At 46.7% G+C, this 21,998-nt stretch overlaps 2 protein-coding genes and 1 non-coding gene across 3 annotated transcripts; 2 read left to right on the top strand and 1 right to left on the bottom strand.

Moving 5' to 3' along the window:
* Positions 1–1,948: 1,948 nt before the first annotated feature.
* Positions 1,949–2,020, bottom strand: trnag-ucc (transfer RNA glycine (anticodon UCC)). The gene has a single exon. It is a non-coding gene; the product is annotated as a tRNA-Gly (tRNA).
* A 6,037-nt stretch (positions 2,021–8,057) lies between these two features.
* LOC147114429 (histone H1-like) lies at positions 8,058–9,435 on the top strand. The gene has a single exon (XM_085992144.1). It carries the CDS (start codon positions 8,090–8,092, stop codon positions 8,774–8,776), a length of 687 nt encoding a protein of 228 aa, XP_085848270.1. The 5' UTR covers positions 8,058–8,089; the 3' UTR covers positions 8,777–9,435.
* A 6,562-nt stretch (positions 9,436–15,997) lies between these two features.
* On the top strand, positions 15,998–16,474 carry LOC147114430 (histone H3). The gene has a single exon (XM_085992077.1). It carries the CDS (start codon positions 16,023–16,025, stop codon positions 16,431–16,433), a length of 411 nt encoding a protein of 136 aa, XP_085848203.1. The 5' UTR covers positions 15,998–16,022; the 3' UTR covers positions 16,434–16,474.
* Positions 16,475–21,998: the final 5,524 nt, after the last annotated feature.

Consider the following 21,998-nt stretch of genomic DNA (forward strand, 5'->3'; position numbering starts at 1 on the left):
GAGCGTACACCACATGCATGGCAGTGACCGTCTTGCGCTTGGCGTGCTCAGTGCAGGTGACCGCATCCCTGTTTTACTCTGTATCTGTTAGTCTCTGTTATGTGAGTGTCGGTTTTACTCTGTATCTGTTAGTGTCTGGTATGTGAGTGTGTCTTTCACTCTGTATCTGTTAGTCTCTGGTATCTGAGTGTCGGTTTTATTCTATAGCAAATGTTCCCTTTAAGCTGCCGGTCCTGTGCAGCAGATCCTACGATGTTCTAATGGCAACAACTGCACATGCATGTTAATCTGAATGGGTCGCGCAGCCCCCACAAAAAATACTCTCTGGGAATTGAGTGTGGGTTTTACTCTGTATCTGTCTGTCTCTGGTATTTAAGTGTGGATTTCACACTGTATCAGTAAATCTCTGGGAAGTGAGTGTGATATTTACTCTGTATCTGTATGTCTCTGGTATGTGACTGTGGGCTTTATTCTGTACCTTTCAATTTCATCGATGTGAGTGTGGCTTTCTCTCTGTCCCTGACAGTCTCTGGTGTGTGAGTGCGGGTTTTACTGTGTGTTGTTCAGTCTCTGGTAGCTGAGTGTGGGTTTTATTCTGTATTAATCTGACTCTGGTATGTGTGTGTGTGTTTTACTTTATATGATTGAAAATACGGAATTTTTTAGAAGGTGAAAGCCCAGTAAATGTTCGTATTCAGAGGGATTTGTGTGTCCTCGTACATGAATCACAGAAAGTTAACAGCAATCAATTGGGAATTAAATTTTATATTTGCCCTTATTGCAAGTGGTTGGAGTATAAGTGTATGGTAGTGTTGGTTCAACTTATAGGTCTGGGATGAGCAGAAATGTATTCACTCGGACGGTTATGAATCTTTTCAATTCTACCCCAGAGGGCTGTGGATGCTCAGTCGGTGGGTATATTCAAGACTGAGATATATAGATTTTTGGGCACTTAGTGTATCGTATCAACAGAATCAATTTCTGCTAATTGCATGTGGGGTTCACTCTAACTGTCAATCCCTGGTGTCTGAGTGTATGTTTTACACTGTGTCTGTCAATCTTTGGTATATGAATGTGGGTTCTACTCTATACCCGTCGTTCTCTGGTATATTAATATAGTTTTATCTGTACCAGACATATTTATGATATGTGAGTATTCGTTTTACTTTCTAAGAACATTTGAATTTCGAGCAGGGGTGGCCATACTGCCTCTCGAGCCTGCTCTGATATTCAATAAGATCATGGCTGACCTTCGAACTCAACTCGGATTTCCTGTCCTTTCCCGATATCCCTTAATTCCTCTGCAGTACAAGAATCTATATCAGCCTTAAACATAATCAACGACTGAGCATCCACAGCTCCTTGGGGCAGCGAATTCCAAATATTCGCAACCCTCTGAGTGAAGAAATTCCTCCTTATCGGAGTCTTAAAAGGCCGGCCATTTCTCCGGAGCCTTTGCCCCATAGTTCTAGATTCTCCTGTGAGGGGAAACAATCTCTGAAATGTGAGTGTGAGTCTTACTCTTTACCTGCCAGTTTCTGCTAAATTGTGGGTGGCTTTTCATTGTACCTGTCAGTTTCTGGTATGGAAGAGAGGTTTTCACCCTGTACCTGTCAATTACTCGTAATTGCGTATGGGCTTTACTCTGTATCTGCCAGTTTCTGTCGTGCGAGTGTTGGTTTTGTTCTGTATCTGTCAATCTCTAATACATGACCTTCCCCTGCAGTATCCATAGCACTGTTTGTGACCTAGAAATCTTCTGTCTTTTTTGATCACCATTTTCACTGTTGTTTTAAAATTCCTTTTTAATTCTGTGGGAGACGCATGGGATTCCATGGAAGATCAAAGTATTTTGTCAGTTGCAATGGACATTTTTTTCTCTTAAAATCCTGCTGCAACGTTCCACATGTCAGTTCTGACCTGCGAGGGGTATTAAAAGTACCTCGGTTGCGATGGCCGGGAATCGAACCCAGGTCAACTGCTTGGAAGGCAGCTATGCTCACCACTATACCACCATCGCTCATATATGTTAATTTATATATTTACGGACTATATCCTTCTTTTGGCTCCTAAGTGGGTCAAGTGAGAGACACAGCACTCATTTTAATCAGAACGTCAGCACTATGCTGAGGCACTTTCCCTCCAATTAAAAATGGCCACTGTGAATAATTATATCGCTTGGATTGAGCCCTCACTCCGTTTATTATTTTAAAATCCTTTATAGGTTAAAAATAATAATCCACAAAAATAAATTGAAAATCATTTTTATGGGAGAAGCAAATGGGCGATGATTTATTTTGTTGTAAATTTTAGTGAAATGGCATTTGCTGGAAGGCATTAAACTGCGATAGGGTGACCTAAACTGTATCAACAGGAGCCTGGTTGCGATGCCGCGAATTCGAACACCAATCAACTCGCTTGAAAGAGCAGCTACAATCACCACTGTCCCCCCATCGTTCTAATTTTAAAATGTAATCTTCTGTATTTACAGATCGCACGCAATGGGTCTTTGGAGCTTTAGTCAGGATGAGTAAAACACTTTGCAATCATTTCAATCTGAACATAAACAAGGTGTTCAGTTTATTTCTCTCCAATATAAACAGTTACTGATGAATGGTTATCTTGTTGCACTACTGGCTGGCGGCCAGGAGATGGCACCAACCTCTAATAGTTTGGAGTGTACGGATTGTGTCCACACATCCAGACCGCCGTGAGTCTGGTGCTGCCCGGGGAGCTGGCCAAGCACGGCGTGTCGGAAGGGACAATGCCGGTGGCCATTGCAAATAAATTTCACAACGCACTGAGAAAGCATAAAGCAAAGCAACGGCTCTTGTAAGAGGAAACCACAGCATTAATTTAGTCGAATTATTCATTCGGGATATTGTCCTTTTAAAGAATCACAGAAAGGTACAGCACATTTGTTTGTGGCTTTACTCTGCAACTGCTATTTACTGCTATTTGAGTGCGGGTTTAACGCTGTACCTGTCTGTATCTGGAATGTGAGTTTGTGATTTATTCTGTACCTGTTGTTTTCTAGTAAGTGAGTGAATATTTTTCTTTGTATCTGTCAGTGTCTTGATGTGAGAGTCTGTGTTTCAGTCTACATGTCCACCTCTGGTATGGAAGTGTGGTTTATATTTTGTACCTGTTATTTTCTGGTGTGGAAGAGAGGCTTTACTCTGTACTTCTCAAGCTCTGGAATGTGTGCATGGGTTATACCCTCGATTTGTAATTCTCTGTTATGTGACAGTTCATTTAATCTACGTCAGTCAGTGTGCGTTTTACTCTACTTGTCAATTTCTGACACATGAGTGTGGCTTTTCTGCTGTAACGCTCAGGTACTGGTATGTGAGTGTGGGTGTTTCTCTGTACCTGTCAGTTTCTGGTATGTGAGTGTGGATTTTACTCTGTACCTGCCTATCTCTGGTATGTGAGTGAGGGTTTTTGATCTAGTGCAGACAGTTTCTATTATGAGTAAGTGTTTAAACCAGTAGCTGCCAGTTTCTGTTATGGAAGCCTGTTTTTGGTCTGTACCTGTCAGTCTCTGGGATGCATGTTGGGTTTTATCTGTACCTGCCAGTTTCTGGTGAGTGGCTGTGGATTTCACTCTCTACCTCTCTGCAACTGGTATGTGAGCGTCAGTTTCTGTCTTTCTATCTGTGTCTAGTATGGGAGTGTAGATTTTAATCTGTACCTGTCAATCTCTGGTATGTGAGTGGGGTTTTCATCTGTATCTGTCAGTCAATCTCAGTTACAGTAAGTGATTGTGATTCTTTCTCAATCTGTCATTCTGTGAGTGATAATATACTTACTGTGTGTGAGAAGGAGCTGCCTGCGCTGCTCCTTGTATTCCGCATGGAGGAGAGATCACTTTTTATTCTGGCTCAGTGAAGTATTTTGCTTCGAGAATAATAATATGAGAAAAATATTGGTAATACAATATGGACAGTTGAGGGTAGAATATAAAAATAAAGTTATAATTAATGTGTTTTTTATAATAAAGTAAAGTATCTGGAGAGAGGAAACCACGATACAAACATTGTCTTTGTCTGACCTCACTGCAATACATTGGGTCTCAGATTCTCCATGACAGGCGTGTAGGACTGTTCTATAGTAAGTTATCAGCATCCACACACAACACAAACCCATCACTGGACCATGAATGGAACCACCTCAATACAGCGGGTATCAGATTCTCCACACCAGGTTTGTAGGACTGTTCTATGGTAGGTTATCAGCATCCAGACACAACACAAACCCAGCACTGGACCATGAATGGAAACACCTCAATACAGCCGGTCTCAGATTCTCCACGACAGGTGTGTAGGACTGTTCTATTGTAAGTTATCAGCATCCAGACACAACACAAAGCCAGCACTGGACCATGAATGGAAACACCTCAATACAGTCGGTCTCAGATTCTCCACGACAGGTGGGTAGGACTGTTCTATGGTAAGTTATCAGCATCCAGACACAACACAAACCCAGCACTGGACCATGAATGGAACCACCTCAATACAGCCGGTCTCAGATTCTCCAAACCAGGTGTGTAGGACTGTTCTATGGTATGTTATCAGCATCCAGACACAACACAAATCCAGCACTAGACCATGAATGGAACCACCTCAATGCCACACGCCAGGTTTATATCTCCCATTCGCATGCGACTACCTATGAATTTCTGGATGGCTTCCTGGACTATAACCACAGGTACCTGGGCTGTACAAAGAATTGTTTTCAGTCTAAGGACAGAAAACAGCGAGTTGTGGTAAATGTCTGTTTTTCAGACTGGAGGATGGTAGACAGTAGTGTTCCCCAAGGGTCAGTGCTGTGGCCACTGCTTTTTTGATCCATATAAATAACCTGGATATTGGAATACAAAGTTGCATTTCTAAATTTGCAGATGACACCAAACTTGGGGGTGAGGCAGGCAGTGAGCATGATACCAATCAACTGCAACAGGACACAGAAAGGCTAGCAGAATTGACAGACAAGTGGCAGCTAGAACTTAATACAGAGACGTGTGAGATGATGCATTTTGGCAGAAGGAACAGGGAGAGGAAATATACACTTAATGACACAGTTTTAAAGAGTGTGCAGGGACAGAAGAACCTGGGAGTTAATGTACATAGGTCCCTGAAGGTGGCAGGACATATTAAGAGAGTGGTTAGGAAAGTATATGGGATCTTGGGTTTCATAAATAGAGGTATTGAGTACAAAAGTAGAGATGCTATGCTGAAACTTTATAAAGCACTGTTTAGGCCACAACTGGAGTATTGCGTCCAGTTCTGGTCACCACACTTTAGGAAGGATGTGAAGGCCCTTGAGAGGGTGCAGAGGAGATTGACCAGAAAGTTCTGGGGAGGCGGGCGGGGGGGGGGGGTCTTAGCTACAAGGAAAGGTTGGAGAAGCTGGATTTGTTTTTATTAGAGCAAAGGAGGTTGAGGGGTGATTTGATGGAGGTGTACAAGATTATGACGGGTTTGAATAGGCTAGATGGAGAAAGGCTGTTCCCACTACTTGATGGTACAAGGACCAGGGAACACAGAATTAAGGTTTTGGGCAAGAGATATGGGGGGGGGAGGGGTTGTGAGGTCATTTTTTTAATGCAGCGAGTGGTGAGGACCTGGAACTCGCTGCCGACGGAAGTGGTGGAAGCGGAGACACTAAATGTGTTCAAGGGGAGACTGGATAGGCACTTGAGGGAAATACACTTGCAGGGCTACGGGGATAGAGCGGGGGAATGGGACTGACTGAATTGCTCTACAGAGAGTCGGCATGGACTCGATGGGCCGAACGGATTCCTTCTGTGCCGTTATGAATCTATGACTATGACTCTATGGAAACCGAGTTGAGGGCCTGTGTAGTTAACAGAATGCCACAGAGCGCGGATCCTGATGTACCTGAAGGAGCGACTATGTATCTCCTAATCACCAGCAACACGGTTCTGGAGAACTTAGTGCATCGAAACAAAATAACCGATTTTTGAAATGTGTTCTTTCACACTTCTCACCTGGTGCCCGCAATAGATGCACTTTGTGAACTAAAGCAGCAATGATTTGAAAGAGCGAGGTGATTTACTTTCTATGTTAACTTACACTGTACAAACACAGCCCGGGAATGGCCTCTCCCTTCCCCCACTCACTCCATGTTCCGGAAATATTTCCTGCTTCAATCTGTCTCGTACAAACAGCCCCGAATGCCGCTGAACAGTCCCAGTGCGACGAGCTGCTGTGAGGAGGCTGCTGTTTGCTCCGTTACTCAGGCCCGTGATATCTCCGCTCCCTGATGTGTTCAGCGATCATTAGCCGAGCACAGAGGAAACGGTCCCCGCTGGCAGAGCTGGGGGAGGGGAGCTCGCAGGGCCCTTCCTGTCGCTTTAAACACTGTGCTGGAGAGGGGGAGGAGAAGGCAAGTGTTTATCACACATGCTCAGACCTCTCTCCTGAGGCAAATTAAAAGAAGCAACAGCAACAACAACTTGAATTTATAAAGCACATTTAAATGAATAAATCGTCCCAATGAGCTTGACAGGAGCGTTATCAAAGAAACATTGTCACCGAAACAGATAAGGAGATATTAGGAGAGGAGGAAGCGACACTGGACACACGTCAGTTGCTGCCGGTGAGTGTGAGAGCGACGCGAATCCTGTCCCTTTGAGCGATTTGTTTCCCCAATACTGTATGGAAGGATGGGGAGGAACAGGCTCTGTCAATCTCTGATACTGAACTGCTGGTGAGTGGGGAGTTTAATCCGTCTCTGCCTGTCTCCGCTGGGTGAGTAGGCGACAGATACCAGTCAAGTTCCCGAGCCTGTGTGACTGTCACCCCCTGTGTCTGTCGCTGTGCCTTGTGTACAGGATCAATCCTCAGTCCCTCTATCCCCCAGCCCTGCCTGTTATATCTGGATCGATGCTGAACCTCTCAGTTTTCGCTCTATTGAAACCGAGTTCAGGGTATGTGTGGTGAACAGAATGTCTCACTATTTCTGTGAATAATATTATGATCTAAAAGCAGGCCAGACTCGACACAGCCAAACTGTGACACGTTCCTGCACCTAAATCTCGGTAACAGAGAGTGCGTGGACCGCCTGGCTCAGAGTACGAACATTAAGACTGATACAGTCTCTCTGCCTCTCTCTCTGGTTGCTGTCTCTGGGTGTTGAGAATGGAATGCACAGGACACCAGTTGCTCTGTTCTGTTCCTCAATTTCGGAGAGAGACAGAGAGAGGCTAGAGGGGCGGTGAGATCATCATTTCAATTTTCATATAAATCAAACATATTTCTGCCTGCGAACAATATAATACCTTCAAACCAGATATGGGTGAACACAGCCAGAGCTGTGATTGGCTCCTGCCCCTGAATCTGGGGAACAGACACTGTGAGGAGCGCCGGCCTCAGAGTGTTTAACACTGACTGAGCTGGGAAGCTGCAACTAACCCCGAGAATCGACAGCACAGGCCGAGCGGAGAGGAAAACCTGTCCTGTGAACTGTAAATCTGGGAACAGATTGTGCTGTGAATGAGCAGAGTGAACATTGTGTCAGCGAGTGTGTTAAAGGGGCGGGTGGGTTAGACTAGTGTCACTGTGTTTGTGTGTCCACTCTCATCGCCGGATTTCAGAGACCCTCTTGTGTAAAATTTAAAGATTTCCCTGTCATAGGATCGCCCTGCTCCCCTGCTCAGCCCTGAAGTGGGAATTAAACGTGAAGTTTTAGTTGATTTCAAATTTCAGTCGACAAACAGCGAACATTTCCGCGATTGGGTGAAAGAGCGCGATCAGTGCAGCAATGAAACGGTTTTAAATCGAAATTGTTGTCTTGAATTCTGATGAAACTTTCTCGACAGCAAACATCCCAGTCTTCCAGACAGAAAGAGGCCAGTCTGGGAATGTGGAGTGCCCGAGTTTAATTGGAATCGGAGAGTTAATAAGGACAGAGAAACACAGAGGGGCTGGAGGGGCCGGGAGCTGACAGCAGGATGTCTCCGCCCCGTCCGCTCGCTGCCTATAAGTAGCTCTGTGGCGCCGCCTCTCGTCTCATTTCTGACCCAGCTCTGAATGTCAGAGAGATTTTCTACAGAGTCGCGGACATGACTGAGATCGCAGCCGCTGAAACGGCTCCTTCTGCCGCCGCCGCTCAAACCAAGGCTCCCAGCAAGAAGAAGAAGGCGGCTCCCCGCTCCAAGCCTGCCGGTCCCACGTTGGGCGAACAGATCCTCAAGGTTGTGGCGAGTGGCAGCGATCGCAAGGGGATGTCCCTGGCGGCGATAAAGAAGGCTCTGGCTGCCAACGCTGTCGATGTGCTGAAGCAGCGTTCACTGATCAATTTAAGTATCAAGAGGAAAGTGGAAAACGGCTTCCTGGAGCAGACCAAGGGCACGGGCGCCGCGGGCTCCTTCAGGCTCGCTAAGAAGGAATCCCAGCGGAAAGAGGGAAAGAAGGTGAAGAAACCAGCAGCCAAGAAATCTGCAGCCAAGAAACCAGCAGCCAAGAAATCTCCAGCCAAGAAACCAGCAGCCAAGAAATCTCCAGCCAAGAAACCAGCAGCCAAGAAATCTCCAGCTAAGAAACCAGCAGCCAAGAAAACGATCACCATGAAAGCAGCAACGTCAAAAAAGACAGCGAAAGCGGCGGCTGGGAAGAAGGCGGCGGCGAAGAAGCCGAAGAGCCACAAGAAGGCTAGAGGCGGAATGGTGAAGGCGGCCAAGAAGGTGGAAAAACCCAAGGCCAAGCCCAAATCAGCAAAGCCTCAGAAAGCAGCGCCCAAAAGAAAATAAAAAGGACAACTTGTAAACATCTGAACCCAAAGGCTCTTCTCAGAGCCACCCACGTCTTTCCAAAAAGAGCTGATCACGGAATCAGATTGTAGTGTATGTACCTTTAAGAGGAACTATGTTTTTGAAGCCCCTGTATACTGCAGTACCAGTAGTAACCACTCGTGTATATAAGCCTGTATAGCGTCTTGTGTAGTTAGTTCACCTCCAGACTTTGTTCAGTAAACACTTGCTAAATCAACTCCTGCATTCCGTGTCTCCATTAACACACGGATCTAACAGTGGCGATGAGTTAGAAACGAACTTACCTGCAATTCGGCAGCACCTCAAGGAGATCGATTCCTCAGACAAAGGTCGAAGCCAGAGGCAAGAAAAAAGAAAGGGAAGCTGTGGTTTCACCAGCTAAACAGGCTGGTGGCAGGTAGTGCACTGATCCTTCCTGGGCTGCGGCGGGCTAGAGCTCGATCGGGTGGCTCTGCAACGGGGCCGGGCAGCGAGTTGGGAAGCAGAAGGAAGGAGAGAGAGAGGGTGGAGCACTCAGGGCGCGGCCGGTGCTGCAAAGCAGGTCGGCGTTCAGACCGAGCAGAGGGATGGGAAAGTCCCAGAGAGTCCGCTCCATGACGGGAATGGTTCTCCAAGTAACGGAGAAACTATTGAAGAGATATATATAAAAAAAATTTTTTTTTAATAGAAATACCGCGAAAAGCTGCAGGTCGCAACGGGAACCGCGGAGAACAGTGGTGGCAGCAGCCGCAGAAACGCGTGGGAGGTGCCATTTTGATCCATCGGGGATGGAGGAAAAGCGCGGGAAGCGCCATTTTAGATTTTCCAGATGCTGAAGACTGGCAATATTACTGCTTTCGATACTGATATAGAATATTGGACCACATATGTGGAAAGAGTGGAGGTATATTGCAAGGCGAATGAAGAAGCGGATGATAAAAAGGCATCGGTACTTCTAAATCTGATGGGCGCAAGGACATACGGGCTGTTACAAAACTTGATTACTCCAGCCAAACCGATGGACAAGAATTTTAAGGAGATTGTTGATATCTTACAGGAGCACTTAAACCCAACACTGCTGCTGATAGTGGAACGATTCAAATTCTTCAGGAGGAGTCAGCACAAGAATGAAAGTAATGCTGATTACCTCACCGAATTACGAAAGCTGTCAAAGCACTGCCAATTCGGGGCAGGACTGGCAGATTCTCTACGAGACAAATTCGTCTGTGGTCTCCCAAGTGAAGGAACACAGAAAAGACTACTTTCTGAGAAAGTTTTGACACTGGACAAGGCTTTCAGTGTGGCTGTATCATATGAAGCAGCAGCAAGAGGAGCTGCAGAGACACAGCAAAAGCCACAAGACTTCGGCACCCATGAAATGACACGGGGTTTCGAGAGATGTTATCGCTGCGGCAGATGCACCCATGACCAGAAAGACTGCTGGTTCAAGGACAAAGCATGCAGGCAATGCGGAAAGATGGGACACATTGCACGTGTATGCAGACCTGGAAAGAAATCCGCTGACAGTAAAAAGGTCAATAAGGAAAAGTACAGGAAGGTACAAATGATGACGGACAGTAGCTCCGAAGACCAGAAGAGCGATAGCGACTCCGGAAGCAAGAGACTAAGCTGTCTCAAATTACATAATGTAATTGCCAAAGAAGATTACCAGACCATTTGGGTTACCCTCATGATAGCGGGGTCCCCAGTCAAAATGAAGCTAGATGCAGGATCAGCTCTGACCGTCATGAGTCGATGGGATTATGAGCGGCTATTTCCCCATATACCTTTGAAAGACACATCCATTATCTTGAAGAAATATACGGGGCAGAAAGTATACCCCAGAGGGGAAAAAGGGGTGCCTGTTGTATACAGCGGCAAAGAAATACAGAAGTTGTATTTATACGTTCTGCAAGATGGTGGTCCACCGTTGTTGGGATGTGAATGGATGAGAAAGATACGTTTAGACTGGCACTCCATTCAGGCACTGACGGTGACTAGTAAGAAAAAAAACGATGATGACGTCATACCTGGACAATTGAAAGAAATCTTGGCTAACACAAAAGAAGTGTTTCAACAGGAACTAGGAACCCTGAAAGGCACCACCGCCTCAATAAAAGTGGAAGATGCGGCAATTCCCAAGTTTTTTAAGGCAAGGCCGGTGCCATATGCAATTCGAACAGCCGTCGAGGCAGAGCTGGAGAATTTGGAAAAAGCAGGCGTGTTTTCCAAGATAGATTGGAGCGAGTGGGCAACACCTATTGTCCCGGTCATGAAGAAAACGTTGAATAAAGATAAATCTGAAGAACAGAGAAAAATTCGCATCTGTGGGGACTTCAAGGTGACTGTAAACATGGTTCTTCACACGGTACAGTATCCTCTTCCGAGGATAGAAGATATTTTCACCTCATTATCCGGAGGGAAACGTTTCAACAAAATTGACTTAGCACAGCCATATCTACAGATGGAGGGTGAGGAGGCCTCTAAAAAGTATCTCACGATAAACACACACAAAGGCCTGTACCAGTACAATCAACTGGTTTTCAGAGTGGCATCAGCTCCGGCTATCTGGCAAAGAGCTATGGAGCAAGTGCTGCAAGGGATTCCGGGAACTCAATGCTACCTAAACGACATCCTTGGAACAGGAGAAAACGACAACGAGCACCTTGCCAACTTGGAGCAGGTGCTCACAAGGCTGAGAGAACGGGGCCTACGAGCAAATCGCCCAAGTGCGAATTTTTGCTGAAACAAATATCATATTGTGGCCATGTCATTAACGAAGAAGGGTTGCATAAGTCACCTGTAAAAATTGAAGCGGTTGTAAAGGCCCCAGCGCCTGAAAATGTCTCACAATTAAGGTTGTTCCTGGGATTAGTAAATTACTATCATAAATTTTTACCGAACTTGTCGATGGTTCTGCACCCTCTTAACGCACTGCTACAAACGGGAGTAGTTTGGAAATGGAGCGAAGACTGTAAACGTGCCTTCCATAAATGCAAAAGCTTGATCACGTCCAGGGAAGTGTTGGCTCATTACAACCCATCACTGCCAATCCGACTGGCATGCGATGCATCCCCTTATTGCATAGATTCCCTGATGGCTCGGAGCGGCCGATAGCTTTTGCGTCACGCTCATTGAACTCAGCTGAGCGTAACTATGCCCAGATCGACAAGGAGGCACTCAGCCTGGTGTGGGGGGTGAAGAAATTCAACCAATACCTACACGGACAAAAGTTTACCTTGTTGACTGACCATCAACCCTCATCTCCATATTCAACCCTAAAAAGGGCGTTCCCATTATGACAGCGCAAAGGCTACAGAGGTGGTCCCTTTTCCTAGGGGCACACCAATATGACATAGAATACAAAGGGACAAAACAGCATGGGAATGTTGACAGGTTATCACGCCTACCGTTGCCAACGGTGGAAGAGGCACCTACAGTGGACCCAGTGGAGATGTTCCACTCGACCATAGTGGAATGTCTACTGGTGACAAATTCTACCATTGAAAAGGAAACGCGAAATGTCCCGACTCTCTCACGAGTCTACGATTTAACCGTGAAGGGATGGCCAGCACATGGCGAACCACTGTTGCCAGCATTCTCGCAAAGAAGGGAACAGCTGTCAGTGTGCCGAGGAAACTTGATGTGTGGATCCAGAGTGGTGATCCCACCCAAACTCAAGGATAGAGTGCTAAAGGAGCTTCACGAGGGGCATCTGGGTGGAGTGAAAATGAAGAACTTAGCCAGAGCGTTTGTGTGGTGGCCAGGTATCGATGGAGACATCGAAGAAATGACCAAGAGCTGTCTAGGATGTGAGAAGGTCCAAAATGCCCCACCACAAGCCCCTCTACATCCATGGGAGTGGCCCTCATCTCCATGGCAAAGGGTACATATCGACTTTGCTGGTCCATTTATGGACTCAATGTTCTTAATCGCAGTGGATGCACACTCCAAGTGGCCGGAGGTAATAAAGATGTCCTCCACCACCACGGAAAAAACCATCACAGTATTAAGGACCATATTCGCCAGGAATGGGCTGCCTGAACAGATCTGTTCTGATAATGGACTGCAATTTGTATCCGAAGAATTCAGGAAGTTCTTAAAAAACAATGGGGTTAAGCACTACACGTCCGCCTCATACCATCCCGCCACCAGTGGATTGGCTGAAAGGTTTGTCCAGGCCTTCAAGAAGGCCATAAAGGCCATGGGTAATGAAGACATAAATCTACAACATAAGGTAGATAAATTCTTGTTTGCATACAGGAATGCAACACATGTGGTTACAAACCAAACCCCTGCCATGATGTTTTTCAATAGAAGCCAAAGATGCCAGCTGGATTTGGTCAAGCCAAACGTCAGAAGGGACGTAGAGAACCGGCAATTTCAAAGCATGAATGAACGGCCAACTAGAACCTTCCAGTTAGGTCAACCAGTTTTGGCCCGGGACTACCGTACCGAGAAATGGCAGCCTGGAACTATTTGCACACGACGAGGACCGCTGATGTATACCGTGGACATTGGAGAAAGCATAATAAGGCGCCATGCTGACCAGATCATAGAGTCATCCAAAAAAGGACAACCTACACCACAACTCTATATGCCTAGTGATTAAGCAGAGATACCCATAGTATCTACCTCCGATCCGGTGATACTGGAACCAGATGAAACGGACACTGGCATTGAAACCAAATCGACCTTGCCAAAAGAACCTACTACACCACCGAGGCGTTATCCGGACCGAGTCAGGAAGCCTCCAGAGAGACTGAATTTGTAATTGATTAACTTCAGCAAATGTGTATATTACTGTTCTTGTAAAAATGTTATTTAATGATTACTTAAAATGTTATGTACTATTTATCAAAAAGGGGAGGAATTGTAGTGTATGTACCTTTAAGAGGAACTATGTTTTTGAAGCCCCTGTATACTGTAGTACCAGTAGTAACCACTCGGGTATATAAGCCTGTATAGCGTCTTGTGTAGTTAGTTCACCACCAGACTTTGTTCAATAAACACTTGTTAAATCAACTCCTGCATTCCGTGTCTCCATTAACACACTGATCTAACACAGATGATCCATGTCGCGGGGCCGGGCTCAGATTCCCGATTGAAATCATTTCAAATGAACCGCGGCTCCCTGGTGACTCGCAGACATTCGCTGCACCCACCCCTGCTCCAGTGTCTGCAATAAAACACAGAGAATGGGAATTCCGGGCCGGGCCTCACTCTAACTGGGGGTGGGGTGTTCGGCTCCAGTCTCAGGTTATGGTCATTTTCAGGGGTTCACAGGTTCAGGGTGAGACGGTGACACTGGGGGAGATACCCCACGTCACAATTCAAACCCCAACACCTGAGATTCTCCAAATCACCTGGAATAAAGTGTTTGTAAACTGCTGAACCCGCCTGTGAGGGGAGATGGAATAAGGTCAGAGATTGACATGGAAGGAGACGGGATGACTTGTGATCGAAGGGACTGTATATAGGCGGGAATATTACTGATAGTTAATTGTAACAGGACCTTATTTAAAAAGCTTCTGGTTTCAGGAAACCCTTGAATATAAAGTCCGACTCTGTAAGGGTTTGTGCGGAGCGCTGGGTTTCGGTTCTACTGTCGATGAACGGTTTGAAATTGGCGGTTGCAGAAAGCTGGAGGTGGAGCTGGAAGATCAGAGGCCGCTCTCTGCTCTGTCTGTCACTCTTGAAATTGTCTCCTCCCCTCCAGCTCTCTCTGTTCAATCTCTCACTCTGTATCCTCCCCTCCCCGCCTCTCTCACTCTGCGCTTTCTCAGTCAGGTCAGAGTCGGCTGTATATAAGAGCAGCCAGAAGCCTTTCGTTTTTCATTCAGCAGAAATTTGACTGAAGAATCATCATGACTGGACGCGGTAAAGGAGGCAAAGGACTTGGCAAAGGCGGAGCCAAGCGGCACCGTAAAGTGCTCCGTGACAACATCCAGGGCATCACCAAACCAGCCATCCGCCGCCTGGCTCGCCGTGGCGGTGTCAAGCGGATCTCGGGTCTGATCTACGAGGAGACCCGCGGGGTGCTGAAGGTTTTTCTGGAGAATGTGATCAGGGATGCGGTCACCTACACTGAGCACGCCAAGCGCAAGACGGTCACTGCCATGGATGTGGTGTACGCTCTGAAAAGGCAGGGCCGCACTCTCTATGGATTCGGCGGCTGAACAACTCGACTCTTTTTACCAAACACAACACAAAGGCTCTTTTAAGAGCCACCCAACGCCTCACAGAGAGAGCAGTGACCTTGCGACGGGAGCGGGGTTAGATTGTGGTCAGAAATAGATTGTAGCCAGAAATATTAGAAACGGATTGCGCTGCGTTGTGGATTTTGGAATTTCCGAATTTAGCTTTCGGTAGCACCAAGGTTCGAGAGAGGTTTATTTGCCCAGACGGCACATTCTCTCCTCAGTGAAAAGCCACATCACATCTATACATTTGTTCATTGTCTTGTACTGTAATGATTATAATTGTAATAATCAGCAGGCTGGTCGGGCCTTCGTTCTGTTATTCTGCGTTCACCGTCACACATTCCTTGAGATGTTTTATGAACAGGTTTAATTTGTCAGCCTCTGAACTGAAACCGGCGGCAATAAATCTCCATTCAGCAATCTAAAATGTGCCGAGTATCAGATCTCTCACTGCACAGTTCCCGAATGACAGATTCTTGGCCAAGCCCTTCTCACAGGCTCCACGGGGACAGAGAGAAGCGACTGATTTCTGATCCTCTCCCCTGAAAGCGGCGGCTAACCTCACAATGGGACGGGCGGAGGGAAATTCTGAATGGGCTGGAGAGGAGAGGTGAGAGGAATCGAGTGGAAGAGCGGGAGATTGGCGCGGGTCCCTTTCCCCGCTCCTGTCAGCATCAACAGCCCAGAGGGAGAAGGGCCCTAAAGCACCAAGCCCAGGAAGGTACATTTAAAACCTTCAATGATTCCGGCAATGATCCTTTCAATTTGTGCAGGATAAAATTGATTTGTGTCAAAACGGTTATTTCCTGCACTAAAATTGGCGGGCGTTTTGAAATGGGCGATTAATCCCAGCTCAGCCAATCGGGGTCTGAGAGTCCAGCGTTTCATTGACTGGTCAGAATTGGGATGAAAGTGTCTGGGCGCCGGTCTCCAGCCAATCAGTGCTCGGGGCGGTCCCCCACTGAGTATAACAAGGCGGACACACAGCAGATTCCGCATTAACAGTCTATGTGTTCCAGATTGTGCTGAGATCGGTTCAGAAAATGGCCAGGACCAAGCAGACAGCGCGCAAATCGACCGGAGGCAAAGCTCCTCGCAAACAGCTGGCGACCAAAGCGGCCCGGAAGAGCGCTCCAGCTACGGGCGGAGTAAAGAAGCCCCATCGCTACAGACCCGGCACTGTGGCTCTGAGGGAGATCCGCCGCTACCAGAAATCCACCGAGCTGCTGATCCGCAAACTGCCCTTCCAGCGCCTGGTGCGGGAGATCGCTCAGGACTTCAAGACCGACCTGCGTTTCCAGAGCTCGGCCGTCATGGCCCTGCAGGAGGCTAGCGAGGCTTACCTGGTGGGGCTCTTTGAGGACACCAACCTGTGCGCCATCCACGCCAAGCGAGTCACCATCATGCCCAAAGATATCCAGCTGGCTCGCCGCATCCGCGGGGAGCGCGCCTAAACTCACTCTGCCCGGCTCCAGACTTTAGCACCAGATACAACAACGGCTCTTTTAAGAGCCACCAAATCAGCAAAAGAAAGAGCTGCGATCGGCGCAAGGCAAATTGGTCTGTGCACACACCGTGCAAGTCTTGTGTTAATGTAACTGGGGATTTATAGTGGGGGCAGTGAATATCTGAAGGTGCGTTTATGATCTAGGTTAAAATGTGAGTGAGCTGCCCAATAGACTGAATGAACACGCCCAGTGTGAGTCGGAAACTATGTAATTTCTGATAGTAAATTGATCCAACTTCACATACTGGGATAGATCCGAGAGAACGAGGTGTCTGAAGTCTGACTCTCACCTTTAAAGCCAGCTCTTAATGCGGGGACAGGCGGGAACTTTAGTTACTATTGGAAATATTTTAAATTAACCAGAGCTCCAATTCTGGTTCGATTCTGCCAAATAAAAGGGGAAATGTTTGTATGGTTCCGGATGTATATATTTCTCCCTATGGAATTATTGTCCCAACAACGAACGGTAAGCCCATCCACCGCTCACTCAATTTCTACTCGGTTCTAAACATCCGTTCATATTCGGCTCTCCCAATAACATGTTCATTGAGTGCCGGTCTCACGTTCAGGTTCCGTGTGTTTTGTTTTACTCTGAAGCCAGACCTTCTCTATATTGAATCACCGATCTGAATATTCGCTCACAGCAAGCCCGCTAGTGTTTGTACATCTAGATTTCTACATGCTCAACAGTGTCCTGTTTATAGCCGAATATGTTTGAACAGTAACCAGCTCTTTCACAGATAAAGTGGGTGGCTCTGAAAAGAGCCTTAGGGTTATTAGATTGAATCTTGTCCGCTTTACTTGCTCTTGGAGCTGGCAGTGCTGGTTTTCTTGGGCAGCAGCGCGGCCTGGATATTAGGCAGCACCCCGCCCTGAGCGATGGTCACCTTTCCAAGCAGCTTGTTGAGCTCCTCATCATTGCGGATGGCCAGCTGCAGGTGTCTGGGGATGATGCGGGTCTTCTTGTTGTCGCGGGCCGCGTTGCCGGCCAGCTCCAGGATTTCAGCGGTCAGATACTCGAGCACAGCAGCCATGTAGACCGGGGCTCCGGCACCCACACGCTCAGCGTAGTTGCCCTTTCGCAGGAGCCTGTGAACACGACCCACAGGGAACTGTAGTCCGGCCCGGGATGAGCGAGACTTAGCCTTGGCCCGAGCTTTACCGCCGGTTTTTCCTCTTCCAGACATTTCCACAATTCACTCCTTGAAAGAAAGAATGAAAATCTCCTCCCATATCTGCCCTTCTTATGCCTTCTGGAGGAATGCAGAGAGCGTACTTGTGATTGGTCGCTCTGTGGTGAATTTCATTGGTGCTTTCCGGTGACCAATCACAGTCTGCTTTTCCCGCCAATCAAAACAGGGCGGAAATAACTGCCTCAACATTCAGATCGTCAACGATTTTTTAATTTAAAAAAGCCCGCCAATATTTTCCTGAATAAATTTACTCATAGCCAAGGAGTTCCAAATAATTCCTTGTGTCTTATTCCATCTCATCCGTGCAAATTCTAGGCTGTTACAATCAGGATTAATTCCGGGTTCAATATCGAAACTTCACGGGCGGGATTAAATCCCCATTGATTCTGTAACGGGACACATTCCTGCTCAATCTTTGTAAAAGTGAGGATTCAGATTATCGATCGATCCTTTGCACAGGCGCTGCTGCAGGAGTGAAACTAGATCTGGGTGTCCTGCTGTGAGAAGAGAAGATGGACAGAGTGATCAAACTGACCCCGTTCTGGTCTCTAAGAACCCCCATTCAGGGTTGTTACAATGCAGGAATTCTCGGGTTAATAAAATGATTGACCACAACTGGCATTAAAAAAATGAAAATGTTTTTATAGAGATTGAGGTGAATGAAATCAGAGTCTCCTCTCGAAAACAAGCTTTTAATTCGCCGGAAGGCGCTGCAAGTGAACGGTTCTGAGAGTAAAGGGAAAGAGCGATCAGGGACCGTGTTTGTCGTTTACTGGACGGGAAATACAACAGCGACACTAAGGTCGATCCGGTCAGTGAAACTGCTTATCTGAAAAGACAAAACTAAATCTACAGCTGGAACTTTAAACGTTCTCACACTTGTTACGGAAATAATTACAGTAAATTGAGCCTAAAGGGAGATGCGTTTGTGTAGCTCTTTCAGAAAGGTTGTGGGTGGCTCTTAAAAGAGCCGTTGTGTTTTGGGTTTGTTCTTTCAGGACAGCGTGTAGTTTTACTTGGAGCTGGTGTATTTGGTCACCGCCTTTGTCCCTTCCGACACGGCGTGCTTGGCCAGCTCCCCAGAGAATAAAGTGACTGAAATCAGAGTCTCGTCCCTTAAACAAGCTTTTAATTCATCGGCAGGCGCTGTAAATGAACGGGACAGAGAGCAGAGGGAAAGAGCAACCACGACCGTGTTTGTAGTCCTTATCAGCCGAGCACAGAGGAAACGGCATCCGCTGGGGGAGCGGTGCTCGCATGGGGCCTTCCCGTCGGTTTAAAAAGTGTGGGGGAGGGGGAGGCTTCTTCTTCTTATCGTGTCCACGGACAGTCTATACATAGCCCAGCCAGAACTGGACACATCTTTGCGACTTGTTGTTGGATTCAGCAAGATCTGCAACAGTTGTCGGACTGGTTGAATATCCCCATTGGCTTAGTGACACCTTTGAGCAACCTACACCAGTCCTAAGTCTGTTAAGGCACTTCCAGATTGCCCAGTTGCAATTGGCTCCTGGGGGGAGGCTTTCATCAGGTAAAATTTCCATCGCTGGGGGTTGTTCAAGACTGGCGAGCCAGTCTTTCCACAAGGCGATGCGGGCTTCAGATGAGGTTGATTGTAATGGAACAACACTGTTCATGAAGCTCTTCCTGGACTTTAGACGGCTGGGTGTAGGTGTATGACAATGCAGAGAGTGCCTCTCATCAGATGTTTGACGGAGTCGCTCTTTCTTGCTGGCTACCGTTCTTCTTATATCAGGGGGAGCGATACCCACCAGGATATATAGGCTGTTGGTGTTTGTTGGTTTTAAGCAACCTGTGATAAATCGGCAGCTTGCATTCAGAACGGCATCCATTTTCTTGGCATGAGTAGAACTTTCCCATGCAGGGCAAGCTTATTCGGCAGTGGAATAGCAAAGAGCAAGTGCACAGGTTCACAATGTTTTCAGGCTTGATCCCCATCTTGTGTTAGTGAGCTTATTCAGGATGTTGTTTCTTGCACTTACTTTTGCCTTTGTCTTCTCGATGTGGTTCTTGAAGGTGAGACATCGGTCAAGGGTGACTCCTAAGTAGATAGGGTGCTCGCAATGCGTCAGTGTTGCTCCACACCAGGTTACTTTCAACTGGCGTTTGGCTTCACGGTTTCTGAGGTGGAATGCACAAACTTGCATTTTTGATGGGTTTGCGCAAAGGTGGTTTTCTTCATAGTAGGATTTTAGTCCCTCCAAGGCCTCAGAAAGCGTTTTCTCCACGGTGTTAAAATCAGTGCTTTGGGCAGTGACACATAAGTCATCAGCATATATAAAACAGCGTGTGACACCGTCTATAGGTTGGTCATTCATGTAGATGTTGTACAGCAGTGGTGCAAGCATGCTTCCCTGAGGAAGACCATTCTTCTGAATATGCCACCCGCTGCGCTTCCCACCTAGTTCAACATAGAACCGGCGAGTCTGAAGCATGCTTTCTAACAGCTCTGTTAAGTGAATATCTTTTGTCATCTCTAGAATCTTGCAGAGGAGACGTCTATGGTTCACTGTAACGTCTGCTGCTGACAGGTCTACAAAAACAGCACCTGTTACCATCCCTTGCTCAAAACCATCTTCGATGTGTTGTGTGAGGTTGAGCAGTTGGCTTGTTGTTGATTTGCCGGGGCGGAAACCTGCTTGCTCTGGAATGATCTTCTCATCTACAGTTGGTGCTTTCCTATTGAGTATCAGGCGTTCAAACAGCTTATAGGTGTGGCAAAGCAGTGAAATTGGCCGAAAACTCTTAGGATCTGAGGGATCTTTTCCAGGCTTTAATAGTGCTATTACATGTGCCTTCTGCCAGATATTAGGTAGCTTGTGTGTTGCCAGACAGTGGTTGAACAATTGTAGGAGCTACATCTTTGCTTGCTGTCCAAAATTCTTTATCTGCTCCATTGCTATGCTGTCAAGACCAATTGCTTTCCCGTGTTTTAGACTAGATGTACCAGTTTCCAGCTCTTCCATGGTGAATGGTCTAGTGAAGCCAGGATCATCACTGTACTTCTTCCTATCTAGTTGTGCTCTTGGTGGTTTCTTGTTGATTTTTCCATTTTGGAGCAACTGGTGTGCAACTTGGTTAGCAGACACATTTGGATGTTGGGCAGCTTTCTTGGGATCACCACCAAGTTTGCATATGAGAGACCATGCCTTCTTGCTGTTTTTTGTAAGATCTGTTTTCTCTATCAAGGTGCTCCAGGTGTTTTGACGTTCTTGAGAGATACTTAACATCTCCCTCTCACCGGTAGATATTGTTTCCTCTGAGAAGGTGTCAGATTCAAACATTGAGACATACTCCCAGTAGAGTTCAGCATTCTCCTTGGTGAGACCAGGAATGTAGTGTACTCTGCAACCTCGGGGGATCTTCCTTCTAGCTGTTTTTTGGACAGCTTTTGCAAAGAGGTTGTAGTGCTCAGGTAGTGGTTTAATGCGTTTAACCTTGCGGTCAAGTGCTCGTGTGAAACCGTTCCAATCGGCCTTCTTGAAGTTGAAGCACCTTTTGAATGGTACGACGGTTATCAACACTGCTGCATTTACCTGGATGCCAATAGGACGGTGTTGTGTCTGTGGTATTGGGTCTCTGACAAGCTTCTTGCAGAGGCCAGCGATGTCGTTGCTGGCAATGGCAAGATCTGGATTATATCTACATTTCCAGTGGGCACTGTGGAAGGAGGCTGGCAATTTAGGATCGTGGATGAGACTAAGCTGGTTAGTTTCTATCCATTCTTCGACTGCTTCTCCATCATTGTTAGTCTCCTTGTACCCCCATTGGGTTCTGTGGCTATTAAAGTCTCCAATGATGATCTGTGGTTTATTGTGCAGGTTGGGTACAGGGTTAGAGAAGCTGAAATCTGTGCCAGGTGGCTTATACACTGAGGTCACTACTACTTTGCTCAGCTCTACGGTTAGAATTTCGATGTTGTCCTCCTCTGTTTTAGAAGTGGCTTCTACAACTGAGGGGGAGGCGAGGGTTGTATTTTAGCGCATGATCAGATTTCTTTTTATCACACTTAAATCAACAAAAATGTGATCGTTTTACAAATCGCTTTTATCATTCATTAAATGGGCCTCATTGAGACGATGTTAATTATCATCCAAATTACTGATAAACCGAGTGTGTGACCCGCAAACTGGAGTGGGAGTTCCTGAAGAGGTTTACACATTCCGTCAAATGAGATTTTATTTTCACCCACAGTGTGGTGGGGGTCTGGAATTATTTTGCCTGAAAGGGTGTTAGAGACAGAAACCCTCATCACATTTAATAAAAGTACTTGGATATGACCATCAGTGCTGTAAACT

The sequence above is a fragment of the Somniosus microcephalus genome, chromosome 7 (assembly GCF_052327205.1).
Source record: "Somniosus microcephalus isolate GS21.2 chromosome 7, FLI_Smic_1.0, whole genome shotgun sequence".
Lineage (NCBI taxonomy): Eukaryota > Metazoa > Chordata > Chondrichthyes > Squaliformes > Somniosidae > Somniosus > Somniosus microcephalus.

Excerpts from the sequence above, each read along its gene's own strand:
- LOC147114430 (XM_085992077.1), top strand. The coding sequence starts at position 16,023 with ATGGCCAGGACCAAGCAGACAGCGCGCAAATCGACCGGAGGCAAAGCT.
- LOC147114429 (XM_085992144.1), top strand. The coding sequence starts at position 8,090 with ATGACTGAGATCGCAGCCGCTGAAACGGCTCCTTCTGCCGCCGCCGCT.